The 19182-nt window shown below is 35.4% G+C and overlaps 1 protein-coding gene and 1 pseudogene across 1 annotated transcript; one reads left to right on the plus strand and one right to left on the minus strand.

Moving 5' to 3' along the window:
• Positions 1-1826: 1826 nt before the first annotated feature.
• Positions 1827-2730, minus strand: LOC119532885 (annotated as a pseudogene).
• A 6574-nt stretch (positions 2731-9304) lies between these two features.
• LOC119533449 (olfactory receptor 4K3) lies at positions 9305-10252 on the plus strand. The gene has a single exon (XM_037835486.1). It carries the CDS (start codon positions 9305-9307, stop codon positions 10250-10252), a length of 948 nt encoding a protein of 315 aa, XP_037691414.1.
• The last annotated feature ends 8930 nt before the right edge of the window (positions 10253-19182 follow it).

The raw sequence follows: 19182 nt of genomic DNA on the forward strand, positions 1-19182 counted from the left end.
GATGAATACATATAGAGAGAGGCAGAAAGCCACGGAAGCAAAAAACCAAAAGCAAGGAAACTCGGAAGAGAAGGGAGAGACCAGCAGACACCACCATCTAGCAGAGGAACCAAGAATCACCACAGCCAGTCTTTAGGAATAAAGCATCACCTTGATGATACCTAGATTTGGACATTTTCCCAGATTCTAACCATAAGAAAATAAATTCCCATTGTTCAAGCCAAATCTTTTAATTACATATTACTTTTCAGCAGTCTAGCAATCTAAAATGGCATAGGATATGTTCTGGAAGCCATCATGGGGTGCTGGCACCAGCTGAGCTCCCAGATAAATGCAGTTCCTTGAGTATCTCCTGTAGACTGCAGGGTGACAATCTTTCTCTTGTCCATATGGTTAAACTGAGAACTAGTTGTCCCAGATTTCTTTTTTTGCATTGTTCTGGATTAGAGTTGTCTAAAATGAAATTTGGGATTGTAGAGGCAGCATGAAGGCACCAGCCATTAACTTTTTTTTTTTTTTAATGAACTATTTTATTAGTATTCCATAAGAAAAAGTTTCCACCCCAAAATGGAAAAGGTTCCCAGAAAATATTTCAATATAGATAGCTACAATTTTCTCTAATGATCTAGACCTCAGAAATTATTTTGAAATTTCTCTTTGGTTTAGAATGAGAAGAGCATAATTTAGGAATGTCATAGTAAAGGGACCAGAACAATGGAAGAGCTTGGCCAGTAAAACTATTGCATTGCTATTTTTTGGAAATTGTGTGTTAATTGCCCAAGAATAATAAGTGAGTAAGAGCTAGCAATCCGCAGGATCTTGCTTTCTCTTTTCCCAGTAATTATATTATCTAAAATCTGCTAATTTCATTTTATTGTCATGCAAATATTAGATTGACAAACATTTAGTGTTCCTGATCCACAAAACATCTGGTCAAGAATAATGTTTCAATTTAATGGTTACTTTTCTGCGGGCATGACTATATTCATTCGTGTAGTAACAGTATCATTAAAATGCCTTGTGTAATTAGTTTCTATGAAAAAAAAACAAAACCCAGCATTACAGAAGAGTCACTATAAGATTAAATTACACAATAGCTATACTTGATCTTGTATTATCTATTAAATAATTTACTCTGTTTAACTTCTCCCTAATTTTTATTACAGATATGTCAAGGATCTTTACCTTGGAAGACTCATGGTGTAGCTCTCACATTCTTCAAAGAATTTCAATGCTCTTCTACCACTTGATGGGTCATTACTGAATTCTATCATCAGCAACAAAGCTCTCTGGACAGTTAGAATAGTCAAGCCACAGACTGGGAGAAAAGAATCATACAAAAGACAAAGGACTTGTAATCAGTACATAAAGAACTTCTATGACTCAATAATAAAAATATTGACTCAATAATAAAAATAATAAAAAGATAACCCACTTTAAAAATTGTCAAAAATATTCTGAATAAAAATATTTTGCAGTAAATACAACATAATTTACTATCTAATGGTTTTAAACATTTAAATACAATCAAGTTACTTCATAAGAAAATTTATGATTTTTTTTTTTTTTTTTTGTAGCTTTGGCTAATTATTCTAAGTGGATCATGTTCCTCCGTGGAATTTCTTAGAAATATTCATTCAATAAGACAGTTATTTCACAAGGGTTCATTTGTCTTCTTGTTGTTATCCTTAATTAAATGTTTCAGGATCAACAAGGATAAACAAGGAATTCCCCCAGTTTGTTGCCTTCTGAATCACAGTAGAGCATTCAGAAACAAACATTGCAAAAGAAACATGGATCCTCTGGTGCAAAACTGTCATTACTCATCACCCATCTGGCTGATTTGCATGCTCAGAGACTTGGTCAGGAGTATTGCTGAATTCCCCACCAATCTGGAGACCACTGACACAGCAAACAATCCTTCAGTCCTGTGAGGCTCTGGCTACCCAAACCAGCACTGTCTGGTATGGTTTGTGTTCCTTGTGCTTATGAAATATAACGGGGTAACAGATATTCACAGATGGGATAAGCTTCCCTTCTTCAATCATGTCTGCTGAGTTTTCAGCCTTTTTTTCCTATGTCATGTGACTCATAAGCAAATGTTTCTTGTCTGCAGAACGATCTATCATTACGGTTTCTTCTGGAAGTTCAGGAGCCTCTTTCTAACTCCCAAAGTTACCAGGTCCATATCATCCGGGACGACATCCGGATCCAAGTCTTTCTCAAGGCACTTCAGTTTATCAAGGCCACACCCCAATCTCAGCTCGGCCACTGCTTCCAGGCTGCAGCCCAGATCCCTGGCCACCACGGCATCCTCCTGGCCGGAGTCTGCACCCCTCGGTGCTGTGAAGGCACGGGCGCCGGCGACTCCTTCAGTGACAAGTCCCCAGTCCTGCGCAGCCGGCTATGCCGTAACTCCCGGAAAATGCCCACGTGGAAGACAAGAGTGTTTAGCTCCGGGAGCTCGTACTCTGGAAAGTTGCAGCTGCCGATACTGGGAACCGGCTTCTGCCTGCAGTCCACCACACTGCACGCTGGGACGCCCCGAATGCCTTCAGCCGTGTTGGCTCCTCCATCAGCCATTGCTCTTTGAAGACCATTGTGGTTGGATGACATGTGAATGCAACAGTGCCAACAGGTTCCTACTGTTTTGCTCTTTGCCACTCCACGTTGCATCCAACCCTTTTTCCCTGAAGGTGGATTTGAGGAGGAACAATAGCCACAGGCCATGAGCAGATGCTTGGCTGTAGATCCACAGCAGTAACAGCTTCAAATAAAATTTTCTACCAGCTTCCCTTCCATGACTCCCACTTTGTTGGCTAGGTGGGCTTCGTTTCTTAGATTTACTGGTTATTGCTGCCTCTGATTCTGCAATTTGTCTTTCATGTATTCTCTTCCCTAGGTCCTCCCAAAATTGTTCAAGGTGTAATTCTTATGATAAATCCATTATCCATAGTGGTTCTCCATTTCAGTTGAACTCTACCTGATAAAGTTCTTAAGTCAAAACTAGCAAATGAGATATATTCAAAGAATTTGTATTATATCTCTGACTCTTTACCCTGTTATCTCCAATCACTTAGAGAATTAGAGGAAACATAATATATATGTTAGGCTTATCTCCAATACACATACATACACACATTCACACACAGAGGTAGCCCTTAGTTTGCCGAGTTCCAGAACGCACAGATTTCAATTACAACAGTTTAGTTAAATAGCATATGTCCCTTCCACAACACAGTTCAAGTTTCAGCAAATGCCATGAAATGGTTCAGCTTAAACAATGTCAATATATATGTGCATGGCTGTGTGGCCAGGAAAAATGTCCAAATCAAGGCATCATCATGGTGATTGTTTCTCCGTGCCCTGAAGACTGTGGCACTCTGGGACTGGCTGCTGGTGTCCTTGGTTCCTCTGTTATACGGCAAGGCACATGGTGCCATGTCCTGGTCTTTTTCTTCTATTCTGTGTTCCATTTCAGCTTCTTGCTTGCTGTGACTTTCTCTCTCTTTTATGAATTTCATTCTCTTATAAAGGACTCCAATAAAAGGATTAAGACCCAACCTGATTGGGCTGAACTACACACACCTTAACTGAAGTAACCTCATCCAAAGGTTCTACTTACTGTGGGTTTGAACCTACAGGAATGGATCAAATTTAAAAATGTGTTTTTTTCCTGGGGTAAAAAAAGCTTCAAACCACCACACCATGGTAAATTAACTATATTATTATATTGGTATATTATATGCTATTAATTGCATAACATGAAAACTGTGCTGCTGCTCTTTAGTCAATGAATCGCAATGTGAATAACACAAGCACATCATGGTTAGTGACCAATCATATCACTTCTTCAAAGTTGGTTCATGGTTGGTTATCACATATCAATTACTCATAACATAAAGCATGCAGTTGTGTTGCCTTTTCATCTTGCAGTGATAAACCAATATGAAATTTTATCCCCCAGAAAAGGAAAATTGAATGAATTAGCCAAAAAAGATAGAATTGTACCAAAAAAATGAAAACTGATAGCATTGAAAGTAAAATTCTAATCCAGTGTAAAAGGAGTTATAGAATAGCTGACTGTGAAAATTGACACCACCGATGTTTGAGAGATCCTAGATGTGCAGCCAGAAGAATATAGTGGTGGTGAATTTATCAACATAAATGAAGAGAGTAGTTGTGATGAAAAGGATAAAGATGTACCAGAGGAAGGGCTGCTAGCAAAAACTTACATTAAAGGAAATTTTAGAGATATTTCACTGCTTTGAAAGCAAAAGGGATAAAATGTTGGCCTCTGATCCAACTTAGAAAGGAGTTTAGTAATTTGCCAAGGCATATACCAGATGCTTGTTCCATATCCTAAATTATATGATGAGAAGGCAAACACTGTTCAAACAACAACGGAAAAGTTTTATACAAGGAAATAAAACACTTTAATTTTCTATGTTTCTAATGCTTTAAAGTCCAGTGTACTAAACAGATATGTTTTACTATTTTTTTCATTTCTCTATATTATAACTGACAATAAAAGTTTTTAACATTTTGTCAAAAATTTTAAAGATTATGGAACAATTATAATTTTTCCCATTGATTATTAAAATAACTACATAATTTTAGCCTGCATGGTCATTTTTACTTTCTTGCACTACTAAGCAAAGCAAGGACTGTTCTGAATATCCCATTCTTAAAAAAACTGTAAAAGCTCTTAGTTTTTTTTCCACTTAAATAAAAACCATTTAGATCAGGATTTCTCAAACTATCTGTAATAAGGAACCAGGTTTTTCTTTTCTTTGTTCCAATTTATCATTGACCAAAGACTTTCAAAAACAGGAAATTGTGTGCTTGAATGTTAAGACATTTTGAACTGCTATAAAAGGTTTAACATGTTTACTCTCAATTTCTGTATTTATCTTGTTGCAGGTTGGTTACAAAAAGTTCACTGAATGGCATTGGTCTATGGACTATTTTTTAAGTGGCACTGGTTTAAGTAATCCTGTAATAAAATATATAGATAGTTCTCATTGATTTTCATAGCTGCATAGTACTCCATAGCAGGTATAGCTTATTTTATTAAAACAATATTTTCTTTATGTATGTCTGAGTGATTTCCAGTATTTTGCTAATGAAAATAATACTGCATTTAATACCTTTATGTAACTGTCTTTTCCATATATTTGGGACTGCACGTGTTTTGCTAAACACTGTTAAATGCCCCTCCATAGGTTGTGACATTTCATATTCCTACTGGAATTATCTCAACACATCCTCATCAAAACAGGTTTTAAAGCATTTAAAAATTTGCCCTCTGATATATGAGCAATGCTTTTACCAGATGATAGCTAAGAAGTAATATCTTGATATTGATTTAACATGTGTTCTCTTATTAGAGTTTTATATTTTATATAGTTAATAGTCATTTACACTTCTTTTGCCATTTCTAGACAGCATGGTTGGTCTTTTTAGTGTCTATTTTTAGTTGTTTATTATGTATTAATGCACCTGTGCTTTGTCTGCCAATTGAAAACGTATCCCAGGTTTTCATTTATATGTTAACTTTTCTTTTGATGTTTCTACCATGGTGATTTATTTATGTAATCAGTTTTAAAAAATTTTCTGGATTTTGACTTACAGTTAGGAATGATTTTCAATCCCAAATCAGTGAAAAATTTGTGGTTCTCATATCTGAGTAGTTTTGATTTTTGCCTCCAAATCTCTGCCCCTTTTTGAATATTTACAGGTAAGTTACAAAGAATGACTACGATTTTTATTTTTTGCTATGTGTATCTACCAGTTATCTCAAAACCACATATTACAAAGCCCTTACTTCCCCATTCATTTAAGATACTTTCTTCATCATATTCTTAATTTCCATATGCAATTAAGTTTATTTCTAAGTTTTCTATTCTGTTTCAAATCTCTATAAATCCATTAACTGATATCATTTATGCAGTTTTATAGTATGTTTTATTGCCTTGCAGAGCTCCTTTTGTGTGCATGCCATTTTTTCAAAAGAATTTAGTAATCAGTTTTAATAGGTCAAAGAAGATGAGAATTATTTGTATTGTATTGCATGAAATTTATAAGTTAACATAAGAGGAAATGACATCTTCATAATGGTGTATCTTCTTATTCAAGAGGATGGTATGTATTTCCATTTGTCCATGTGTATGTTTGTAACTTCCAGGAGAGTTTTAATACTTTTCTCATATAGGTTTTGGACATTTCCTTTAAATTTATGGATTTTGGGTCATTTTTTTCTTCTATCTTTTATATATGTAAAGGTTATTGTCTTTTAAATGTCAATTTTATAAATTATTACTTAATTAAATTCTATTATTTGTAGTAGCTATTCCATTAAATCTCTTGGGTTGTGCCAATATATAATAAAACTTCTGCAAATATGTATGGTTTTACCTTTTCCTTTCCAAGTTTTATATTTCTAATATCATTCTCTTGGGTAATTTCAGTGGTCACAGTCACAGTCTTAAGAAGACCTCTGTAAGATGCACAAATATGTCCAAGGGTGCAAACATGTTTGATCTGGGTCTGTGGACATATAACAGCCTCCCCGCCTTAGATTTTCTGGTTGAGAAAATCAGAAAGTAGAGTGAAGCCAAATGGTATCCAGGGAATTTTTCAGGGAATAAGGTAAAGAAGACATGAACAGACCAGTTGAGAGGACAAAAAATGGGAAAATAAGAGATGATAGTTAAACATATTAGTTTTTATTCAGAGGAATAATAAAATATAGATTAACTTGTGTCCTTCAGAACACCATACAGCAGAGATAATGTGAAAAAGTAGATCTCTCCCCCTGAAAAGTAAAAATAATAAATTATATTTGCTGAGTACCCACTACTTGTTGGATATTATCTTAGGTGCTTACAGATGTATATCTCATTTAATATTTACTATGAGGATCTGGGTATATTTTTTAACTCTCATTAAGACTCAGGGTGATAATGTGGTAAGCTACTCAAAGTCATATAATAAAGTCTAATCCAACATTCAGTAATCTTTATATCATACCAATTGCATATAATGTAGCTTCTTCAGATTATTTCTTTTTACCTTATGAATACAAACTGAGCACAAATTAAATATTTTTAAATTCTTGTTAATAGAGAAATATTGTAGCATGGCTTGCATCTCAATTTTATTGTCTTTTATTCTGGATTTTGAGGAGATTTTGATTAAAGAGTTGATTTCTTAACATCTTTTACATACTCAAAGTTTTAAAACCAGACATTGTTTAATTTTCCAGTTTTCTTTTCGTCCCTTAGCTCATGATGATTCAAGTGAATATGGGAAAACCTAAAGTCTCAAACATTCATTGACTCTATTATTTACTTCATGAGTTTTTCTCCAAAAAAAGACATAGGCCTTGCCCTCACTTATTAATAGAGAAACTGAAATATAATGTTTGTAGCCCCACGTCTCAAATAGTAGATCCTGTTTGTGTCATCTTTGCTGTGGTCCAAGACAAAGGTGATTCTGTACTCTTCCCCATATCACCACATCCATATCCTGTACTTAAAACACTTAAGAGCAGTCATTACATTCTGTGATCCGTCTTTAACTCTGGCCAAATCAACTAGAATGCTTCAGTAACTACCACTGCAAATTAAATGTTAGTTTATTCCCCAGGCAGCAGCTGGTCTTTTTTATGCCATGCAATTCACTGAATCAATTGATCATCAACACAGACATTATAAATACAAAGGTTCTAAGGACTGGGAGCCTTATTTTCCCAGAAATTAGGCATATTTGAACTAAGGTCACTCTGGAGCAGTTGTCAGCTTCCAAAGATTAGTTGAGTATTGGAATATTGATAGGTAAGCGGGAAGGACTTAAAATCATCTAGGTGAACCAGCTCACTATATATATGAAGAATCTGAGGCTCCAGCTGTTTCAGTAAATCTACCCAACCTCACACACCTAGGACAAAATTTAGATCCACATTTTCTGAGTCTCAGACCACTGCTATTTCTGTTACACCAATGTGAGTGATAGCTGTGCTGGAGATAGCCATTTCAATATCAGGTAAGTGGGTACAGAAACCAATAATCTAAAAATGTCTGGGTTGGGTACAGTCAGAAGATTAATATGGAGTCAAAGAAAGGGCACCAAACTTCAAAACAATCAAGTAAGAGCCCTGGATAGATGCATGTGCAAATGGGGTTTAGTCTTGGGACAACTTATTTAGGATGTCTATTTATTGCAGAGTTTTAGGAAACAAATGTTTGGTTTAGTGGTAAGATGAAAGGAGTTTTGACATGAACTTTATGTATATATCATTTCAATTTGCTTTCAGTACACTTTATAAAATCTTCTTTCTCAGTGAGTTTCTTTAACTAGGCTAGTTTTAACTGTTGAGAAATGTTATATTCTATAACTTCTTTAGAATCACTGTTATCATTTTCTTCCTCTATATAATTCTGTCTTCTATACTTTCCAAGTAAACGTTAGAATCAGAAGAGTACTCTGTTTCAAATTGCTTTTGTGAAACTCTACAAAATCGAGCAGTAAGAATATCCAGCTTCCAGCCGCATGATATTTGATAGAGTGGCTCTACTTAAAATATGCATGATAAAGTATGAAGCCCTGAGGCTCCAACCACACCATGTACACCAGGCTTTTAAAAGTTTCTGGTTCTGGTGACATAGGGCAAGGGACATTGTGAAAGTCTGCAGAATTCTGAAATGAAGGACCAAGAATAAAAGGATACTTTATTTTTATTCTGGACAATCTCCATTAAAAAATGGAAACCGGTATTGTTTCTTTGTAGCCATTTTTCCTCCCTTCATATTCTTCTCCTTTTCCCCACCAGTGCAAGAGACCAGTGCCCATATTCCTTTCCATCATTATGTTCCCACTAATAATCAGTCATGATTTTCAAACAAACTTCTGCTGTCTTTCACAATCACCATGATGTTTTGAAAAAGGTTAACTTTTTCTTCTCCTTCACAACCTGTTGGCAGCTAGCTCTGAAATTTTAAAAAGTGTTTCACAAACAGAGGAGTATCTATTCAAATATCTCAATTTTTATTCCTTTTATCAATATTTGCCTTTTACTCATAAGACAAATGGCTAAGTCATAAGAATTATCTTGAATTTTATCATTTAAAGTTTCTGGAAAGTCCATTTGGGGAAATATTTGACTACTGTGGGTAGGGCAGGGATATAGCAGGGGTCAAATCATTCTATGCAAAAGATCTCACTTTGAGTTTGATCACTGTATTCTTTCCTAGTTAACTTCCCATCTGGAAATGCAAAGCCCCACACTCTGAAATTGAAGTAAATGGCCTGGGGCAATGAGTCAGTCGTAACTGAATTCCTACTAAAGGGTCTCTCCAGTTCTTGGGAACTCCAGATCTTCTATTTCCTGTTTTTCTCCATAGTCTATGCAGCCACAGTGCTGGGAAACCTCCTTATTGTGCTCACCATCATATCAGAGCCACGCCTTCATGCCCCCATGTACTTCTTACTGGGCAATCTATCCTTCATTGACATGTCTCTTGCCTCCTTTGCCACACCCAAAATGATTGCCGACTTCCTCAGTGAGCACAAAACCATCTCTTTTGAAGGCTGCATCACCCAGATATTCTTCCTTCATCTCTTAGGAGGTGCTGAGATTGTACTGCTGATCTCCATGTCCTTTGACAGGTACGTTGCCATATGTAAACCACTACGTTACTTAACCATCATGAGCCGGAGAATGTGTGTTGGGCTTGTGGTACTTTCCTGGATAGTTGGTACCTTCCATGCTTTGAGTCAGTTAGCATTTACTGTGAATTTGCCCTTCTGTGGACCCAATGAAGTGGACAGTTTCTTTTGTGACCTCCCCTTGGTTATTAAACTCGCCTGTGTGGACACCTACATTCTGGGGGTGTTCATGATCTCAACCAGTGGCATGATTGCCCTAGTGTGCTTCATCCTCTTGGTGATCTCCTACACTGTCATCCTGGTCACTGTTCGGCAGCGTTCTTCTGGTGGCTCCTCCAAAGCCCTCTCCACATGCAGTGCCCACTTCACGGTTGTGACCCTTTTCTTTGGCCCATGTATTTTCATCTATGTGTGGCCTTTCACAAATTTCCCAATAGACAAAGTGCTCTCAGTATTCTATACCATTTTCACTCCGCTCTTGAATCCAGTGATCTATACTTTTAGAAATAAAGATGTCAAGGATTCCATGAGGAAAGTAAGTAGCCGAATCTTTCAGTCTAGGAGGACTGACCATACCCCTTGATTTCACTTATGCATAGATAAAATACCTGTTCAGCATTTACCCACCTCATTCAGTTGGTCAACATAGAGATGCTGTTGCAGAAAATCAATATTCCTTCATAGCAGAACTACTATAATCAACCTCAGCAGTCACCAAATTCTGGTCAGTTAATTGATGCTCATGCAAATTATCATTTACTACTGGGCATTATCAAACCCATACTCAACATTTTAGAGCACAAGGAATCATATTTAGAATATCTGATTTTTTTTTCAGACATAAGCATTTAATTGAGTATTCCTCTCCCTAATACATTCATGTGTTCTAAGAAAGAGTACAGTCCTTCCCAGTCTCTTGCAATGGTCTTTTAAAAAAAGAAGAAAATATGCAAGCACTTTGTATATTACCCTGTACACTGTATAAGTGATAGAATTTTATGGCTGACAGTGGTACTGAATTTCTTTAGTCCAAAAGACAGAAGGAAATGGAGGGTTTTGGGTAAGTAAAAATATTTTCTATTTAATACTTGTGTAATCCTTCTTTTGTAATAGTAAGAATTTATCTTATTTATCTTCAGTCCCAAAGTTCCAGAGTAGATCACACAGTTTTAATAGTGCGTAATCCAGGAAAATTATTATAGTCTAGGATATACTAAAGATGCAAAGGATCCTAGAATCATGTGTAATTAATTCCACCCTCATTCCCGTTCAACAGAAGAGGAAACTAAGACCTAGGGATATAGTTACTTTTTGAAGGTATTGCTACTTAGAAGCAGAATCTAAGTTTTTCACTTGCATGTATGGATATCTGTTTATTTTCTAAGTAGTATCAAGTTATTTTGGTGCTGTGATACTTGATACATGATTTGAGCCATTTACTACAGTTTAAACACAGTATTTTATTTAAGGACCTCCTTGAAACAAAGGTCCTTCTGTAACAGTGACTTTTTAAATATAACTTTAAAAATGTAAGCAAGTAGGAAATTGTAAATTATCCTTAAAATATAACCTTTAAGCAGCTTGTAAATGTAACCTTAAAATGGGAAGTAGGCAGGGGGTGAAAACTTTTGGTCTCACAAAGGAGGGAAATGTAAATGCGAGGTCTGCAGAAATATATAAATATAAAGTTTGCAACCAAACCTGAATAAGCTTTAATCTATTGCCCCAAACCTCACAGATACGAGTAAGTCTTTCCTCTGTCTCCATAGACTAGGTGGCATCTTTCCCAGCTGTCACAGGATATAAATCCTGAAGAAAGTAAGATAAACTACTGAAATTCTCCAGACCTCTGTTACATGTTAACTAAAATGATTAACTCTCTTTGTTTCTAATGGGGATAAAAGCCAATTGAAAAAACACTTCCAGGAGTGTGATTTGGGAAATCTTCTCCTGTGGTAAATAAGCCCTCTTTTCCTCTCCAGTCTGGCTTGGTGTGACTTCTGTTGGCCATGCTGAGAAACAAACCCTGATTTGGGAAGTGCCCCTTCCACAGTTCAACATATTTGATGTAACTGATTACTGGGATTTTTAGAAAACAGAAATCATCTAGTCAATTCCATTTATTTTACAGATGATGAAATTGAGGACCAGGGAATAAAATAGCTTTCCGAAGTTCATATAATTAATTGCTGATGATAGATAGATAGATAAACTTCCCCCCACCCCCCGTCTTGTTCAGTTTTGGGAGAATACTCCTCTCCCTAATACATTCATGTGTTCTAAGAAAGAGAACAGTCTGAACAAGGCCAGGGGTGGGGGCAGTTTATCTTTGACAGAAATTTGTTCATTGTCATTCTGAGAGTACACAATTTTTAATGCAAAAACCTGAGCTACTATTGTCTGTAACCACTAATAATTAACCAATTGTCTGGCATTGTCAAAGTTTGCATAATATTTCGTGTACCACTGCCCTATAATGGTGTTGGGGATTAAATCATGTCCCCCACAAAAAGGCATGTTCAGATCCCAACCGCTGGTCCTGTGGGTGTGAACCTATTTGTAAATAGGATCTTTGAAGATGTTATTAGTTAGGATATGCCCAAACTGAATGATTGCTAAAGTCCTTATAAGGAAAAGAAATTGGTCACAGAGAGAGGAAGCCATGGGTAGCAGCCCAAAGCTGGAAGTTAATGGAACCCAGAAGAAAAAGATTTCTAACTCTACTTCAGTCAGCCAGCTTCTCCTGGGAAAATCATCAAAACCTTCATTGGGATCCCCAGCTTGCAGCCTGCCCTACAGAATTTGGACTTGCCAATTCCCATCATTAACTGAACAATTCCTGTAATAAATCTCTTAATATTTACATCACTTGTTTTTATTTACATTGTGTGTGTGTGTGTGTGTGTGTGTGTGTGTGTGTCCTGTTGGTTCTATTTCTTTGGATAACCCTGACTTATATACTTGGGTATAGATGAAGACAAATAAATACATAGAGGACAGATGGATAAATAGATTGGAAGGAATTAAATAGAAATATACGTCAAAGTGAGTTAATGAGTAGATGGGGGGTAAGTGGATGGATGAAAGTTTACACAGTAATATAGATAGACAATTATTTGCCATTTATAAGGAAATGAATATGCAGTTTAGTATGTTACCTAAATAGTATGTATTCTGTATATTTAACCTATACCTACTGTAAGCTGCAACTTTGTTACTTGTTCAAAATTGTTTAAAAAAGTTACTGGATTTAATACAGTTGAAAATATATTGTCTTAAATGCAGTTCTTATGATGAAGTACAGCAAGTTCCAGTTTGCAAATGTGTTCAAGTGCCACTGAAGAAACTACAAATGAATTAATGTTAGTGAAAAAAATAAATGTCCTTTGTATATTGTATGAATGATTCTTATATTATTAATGAACATAACCAGGAGTAAATGCATAATGAGAGAGATGTTGAAATACTTAATATTGTCAAAAACAATACAATGTACACACTCTCCAAAACAAAATTGAATTTTTTCTCAGAGTAGGTGACCCTCAAGCACAATATTGTGCTCTTGGCATTAAATTCTCTTCATTAATTTTTATTAACTTTATTTATCAAATAAAAAAAAGACAAAAAAACATTTCCAAACAAAACAAAGCAAAGCAATAGAAAAAAAAACAAATATCCTGAAATAACTTCATTCCTTCCAATATACTACTTCCATTCCAAAAGAAAATTAACCAACCATAGTCACATCTGAGCATTCCCATATCATTAAGATTGCCTTCAATATCTTGTCTGTTATTAGATTATCATTCCCACTTCACTAGCTGATGTCTGTCTCTAGGTCCCCTATATTCTACAATATAAGACATTTATTTTACATTTTTCACAGACTTCACATTAGTGGTAACATACAATATCTCTCCTTTTGTGTCTTGTTTATTTCACTCAGCATTGTCTTCAAGATTAAATTCTCTTTAGTCATATTTCTCTCCCAGAAACAAAAACACTGCTCCTGTTTAAAAACTACTCTGCTCATCCCAGAATCTAAAAGGAAATTTGTAAAGTGTCATTCCATCTGATGCTGTAGCTGGAGATACAAGAAGCTTCATATCAGGAAATGACAAAGAAAGGTTTTGTTTGACATGCCAATTTGCTGGCCAGTTATCACTTCTTCCAGAACACCTATTAAGAAAACGGAGGAACAATTTCTTTTTCAAAAATTTCAGTAGTTTCAGAACCAAGATGCAGTACAGTTGTATTATATATTAACTTTTAAGGTTTAATTCAAGCCCTACCTCTTCAAAAGAGGCTACTTTAATTCTTGTTTTGATCTTTCTTTACTTATTTCAGAGCTAACATTTCCTGCATCATTAATTTTATGTGTTGCTATATATTGTTATCTAACCATTTCTTAAATCTGTGTCTCTTCTTCTTATAATTGGTAAGTATTTTGAGACTGACTTTGTACATACCTATTTTTGCTAGTGTTATTCCTTTGTTTGCTAATTTGTTTGTTTTTAGTATCTGTCACAGCACCTTAACTTAAGGCAGAGTTAGGAGGGGTGATGTAGTACAACTTTTTTATTATGTCTTTTTCTAAATAAATGTATTTTTGTGTTCTTCTCTTTAACATTCCACTCTTTCATGACAATAGAATGTCATAGATATCACAGAAATATTCAGGTAGAGATGATGTCAGAGATAATAAGTATCCTGTCAAATGCTGTCATTAACTGTCTATGGGATCTTGTACAAATCTCTGATTTGTTCCACTCTGAGGTCCTTTAAGCCTCTATTATTCTAGGGCCCAGGATTTCTGATTACCAGTTCATGTTGTCCTATGGTAGTTCAAGTATAAAATCTCCTTAGTGCAGACTTCTGGGAGAGGAATTGAGAACAGGGATAATTCATTGGGTGCATTTAAAAAGGTGGTGAGGAGGCAAGGGAGAGAGAAGCTGGTGTGATTTCCATTGATATCTGAATAACCATAAAGATAGTTGGAACCACACCTTGAATCTGTGGTACTCAAAAACTGAGATGTCAGGCCTTTACCTCGCAGGCTTATACAGAAAAGAAAAGATGCAGAGAGACAGTTTTTGCTATTTTTTTCTAGGGTAATAAGGACAATGACCCCTTGTTTCCTAGCACAGAGAAGAGCAAACATAAAGAGATATCTTGCACATCCTGTGTTGTGGCAATGAGAAGTACGGTAGCTGAATAGTAAACCAGGAGACACCATAGTTTTGAGTTCACAGTCTATAGGAGAGAAGACTTTGGTTCGGTCTGTCAAATCATCCCAGAGACCCAGAAGGACAATTTCCAAATGTCCGTTCAATGGCACTAAAGGAAATGCCCTGCAAAGCCTCCAAGGAAGCAGGACAACAAAATTCCACGGGCTGGAAATCAAACTATACTAACATTTATTTAATACTCAATAATTATCACATTCTGCCATACATGCTTATGGTGTATTAATTAATGTAATACTCAAAACAATCCTGCAAAGGAGATTATCATTGCTAACATGAACATTTTAGAGTTGCAAAAATTGAGGCAGAAGTTATTTGACTATTACAACACTAACAAATTGTGGAGCCAAGATTCAATCCAGTCTTTTCCTTCTTTCCTTCTCTCTTTGTCCCTCCCTCCCTCTCTCTCCCTTTCCTTCTTCCTTTCCTTTTTTCCTTCCTTCCTCCCTTCCTCCCTTCCTTCTTCCTTCCATTTTATGTTTGTAATATGTTTTAAATAAATAATACATTCCCATGTTTCAAAAATCAGAATAATATTAAAAGATGTACAATAAAATGTATATTTGCCATCCCTGCTCCCATCTGCCCTGGCCCCCTATCATGTGTACACGTGGATACATATGGACAAATATACCTAAAACTACTTTAATAACTTTTGTGACAATTTCTGTGTCTTCTTTAATCAAATATAAGAAGATTCAAATATATATTTATACATTTGCCTCTTTATTATTTGAAAGGAGCATTCTTTTACATTTTGTAACAGTTTCAGGGAGATCTTTCCATATCAATACTAAGAATTTGCTCAATTTTTTTATAACTACATATTACTACACAATATTTTTTTCATCATAATCTATTTACTTGCCTATTTATGGATAATAGTTATCTCCATTTTATTCTATTAAAACAATGCTGCAACAAATAATATGGGACACATATAATTTCTTTATTGTGAAGCATCTTTATAGGATAAATTCCCAGTAACAAGGTTCTGTTTCAAAAAGTGTGTACATTTGTAAATTGAAAACTGCCTTTTTAAGGAGTTGTGCTCATGTGTACTTCCTCAAGAAATATACAAGCATGCTTGTTTCCTCATAATTCTACCACAGAAAAATCAAACCTTTATATGCTAATATGATAGTTAATAAATTGTATATCAGTGTATATCAGTGTAGTGTCCTCATGCATTCCTTTTTTATGAATTCCTAGAGCCCAGACTTGTAACCAGAGCTGTCATTCCAAAATGGAAATCTGATGATGCAAATATTCTACTTACAACCTTTTTACATTTACCTCTCTCCCACAGGATAGGGTTCTAAATCTTCAGAGTTAGTACTCTTGGTTCTCTAACATCTACCTCTGCCTAAATCTTCAGTCTCATATCCTACCACTTTCACATCCAGCATTCCTTTATAAAAAAAGAAAATTATAGACCAACCTCCTTAATACATATAGATGCAAAAATCCTCAACAAAGTACTCACAAATTGAATCCAGCAGCACGTTAAAAGAATTATACACCATGACCAAGTGGGGTTTATTCCAGGTATGCAAGGCTGCTGGTTCAACATAAGAAAATCAATTAATGTAATACACCACATCAATAAATCAAAGCAAAAAACCACATGATCATCTCGTTTGACACAGAAAAGGCATTTGACAAAATTCAACATCCTTTCTTGATGAAAACACTTCAAAGGACAGGAATAGAAAGGAATTTTCTCAATATGATAAAGGCAATATATGAAAAACCACAGCTAACATCATACTCAATGGGGAAAGATTGAAAGCTTTTCCTCTAAGATCTGGAGCAAGACAGGGCTGCCTACTGTTACCATTGTTATTCAGCATTGTGCTGGAAGTTCTAGCTAGAGCAATCAGGCAAGAAAAAGAAATAAAGGCATCAAAGTCAAAGGGGAAGAAGTAAAATTTTCACTGTTTGCAGATGACATGATTCTATATGTAGAAAATCCAGAAAAACCTAAAACAAAGCTATTAGAGCTAATCAATGAATATAGTAAAGTGGCAGGCTACAAGATCAATTTGCAAAAATCTGTAGTGTTCTTATACACAGGTAATGTGCAAAAAGAAAAGGAAGAAATTTTAAAAATCCATTTACAATAGGAACCAAAAGAATGAAGTATTTAGGAATAAACTTAACAAAGGACACAAAAGACCTATAAAAAGAAAATTACAAGAAACTGCTAAAAGAAATTGAACAGGGCCTAAAAAAACGGAAGAACATGCAGTGTTCATGGATTGGAAGACTAAATATAATTAAGATGTCAATTCTACCTAAACTGATTTATAGATTCAATGAAATACCAATTAAAATCCCAACAACTTACTTTTCAGAAATAGAAAAATCAATAACCAAATTTATTTGGAAGAGCAAGGTGCCCCAAATAGCCAAACATATATTGAGAAATAGGAATGAATTGGGAGGTCTCACACTACCTGACTTTGAAGCATATTACAAAGTGACAGTGCTCAAAACAGACTGGTACTGGTATAAGGACAGAGATACCGACCAATGGAATCAAATTGACTGCTCAGAAATAGACTCTTGCATCTACAAACAATTGATCTTTGATAAGGCAGTCAAGCCAAATCAACTGGGACAGAGCAGCCTCTTCAATAAATGGTGTTTGGAGAACTGGATATCCATTTCCAAAAGTATGAAAGAGGACTCCTACCTCACACCTTATACAAAAATTAACTCTAATTGGATCAAAGACCTAAACATAAGTTGTAAGACCACAAGACTCTTGGAAGAAAATGTAAGGTACTATCTTAAAGATCTTGTGATAGGAGGTGGGTTCCTAGAGCTTACACCCAAAGTGTGGGCAACAAAAGGACAAATAGACAAATCTCTCTCCTCAAAATCAAACACTTTTGTACATCAAAGGACTTTGCCAAAAAAGTAAAATGGCAGCCTACACAATGGGAGACAATAATTGGAAACCACATATCAGATGAGCGTTTAAAATCCCAAATATATAAAGCAATACCACAACTCAACAACAGAAAGACAAACAACCCAATTAAAAAGTGGGCAAAAAACATGGACAGACACTTTTCTGAAGAGGAAATACAAATGGCCCAAAAACATTTGAAAAAATGCTCAACTTCACTGGCTATTAGGGAAATGCAAATCAAAACCACAATGAGATACCATCCCACACATACCAGAATAGCCATTATCCTAAAAACAGAAAATGACAAGAGCTGCAGAGGATGTGGAGAAAGAGGCACATTTATTCATTGCTGGTGGGAATGAAGAATGGTGAAACCACTCTGGAAGACAGTGTGGAGGTTCCTCGGGAAGCTAAGTATAGATTTGCTAAGACACAAATGAACATTTGTAAACCAATGTTTATTGCAGCATTATTCATGAATGCCAAGAGATAGAAGCAGCCCAAATGTCCATCAATGGATGAGTGGATAACAAACTGTGGTATATACACATGATGGAATATTATGCAGCTGTAAGACAGAACAAAGACATGGAAAATATAACAATGTGGATGAATCTTGAGGACACTGTGTTAAGTTAGCCTGAAACAAAAGGATAAATACTTCACAGTTTCACTAATATGAAATGACACTAATGAACAAACTTTGAGAGTTAAAAGCTGACACACAGGCTACCAGGAGATAGAAAGAGGGTAGAGATCAGGCATTTGATGCTGAAGGACTACAGAAATGTTCAGCAGGATTGATTGTATAGATCCAGAAATAGATAGCATAATACTGTGTAATGGTTGTACTATATTGTAAGTACATGGAACAAAGATTTCTGCGAGTAAAGCTGAAAGAGGTGGGATAGGGGAATATATGACACCAGAGGTAAAGATAAATGATGAAGACTGGGACTGTATAATTTGGCAAAAACTGGAGTGGCCAATGACTATTGCTAAATGTACAAATATAAAAATGTTCTCACATGTGGGAGAACAAATGAATATCAACCATGAAGAGTGTTGAAAAAGGCATGATTTTTGGGAAAAAACAATCAATGCAAACTGGAGTCTATGGTCAATAGTAAATTCCAATATGCTTCCATTAAGTGTAACAAAGGCAATATATCAAAGTTAAATGTGTATGAGAGGGGGATATAAGAGATGGATATGGGATTCTTGGTAGTGGTATTGTTTTTTCTCCTTACTATTATATTGTATTATATGGCATTTTAATTTTTTTATTACCTTTTTTATTCACCACAAATAAAAATACACTTTTTCATAATAATCAAAATGTTTAAG

This window comes from Choloepus didactylus, chromosome 4 (assembly GCF_015220235.1).
Source record: "Choloepus didactylus isolate mChoDid1 chromosome 4, mChoDid1.pri, whole genome shotgun sequence".
NCBI lineage: Eukaryota > Metazoa > Chordata > Mammalia > Pilosa > Megalonychidae > Choloepus > Choloepus didactylus.

Excerpts from the sequence above, each read along its gene's own strand:
- LOC119533449 (XM_037835486.1), top strand. The coding sequence starts at position 9,305 with ATGGCCTGGGGCAATGAGTCAGTCGTAACTGAATTCCTACTAAAGGGT.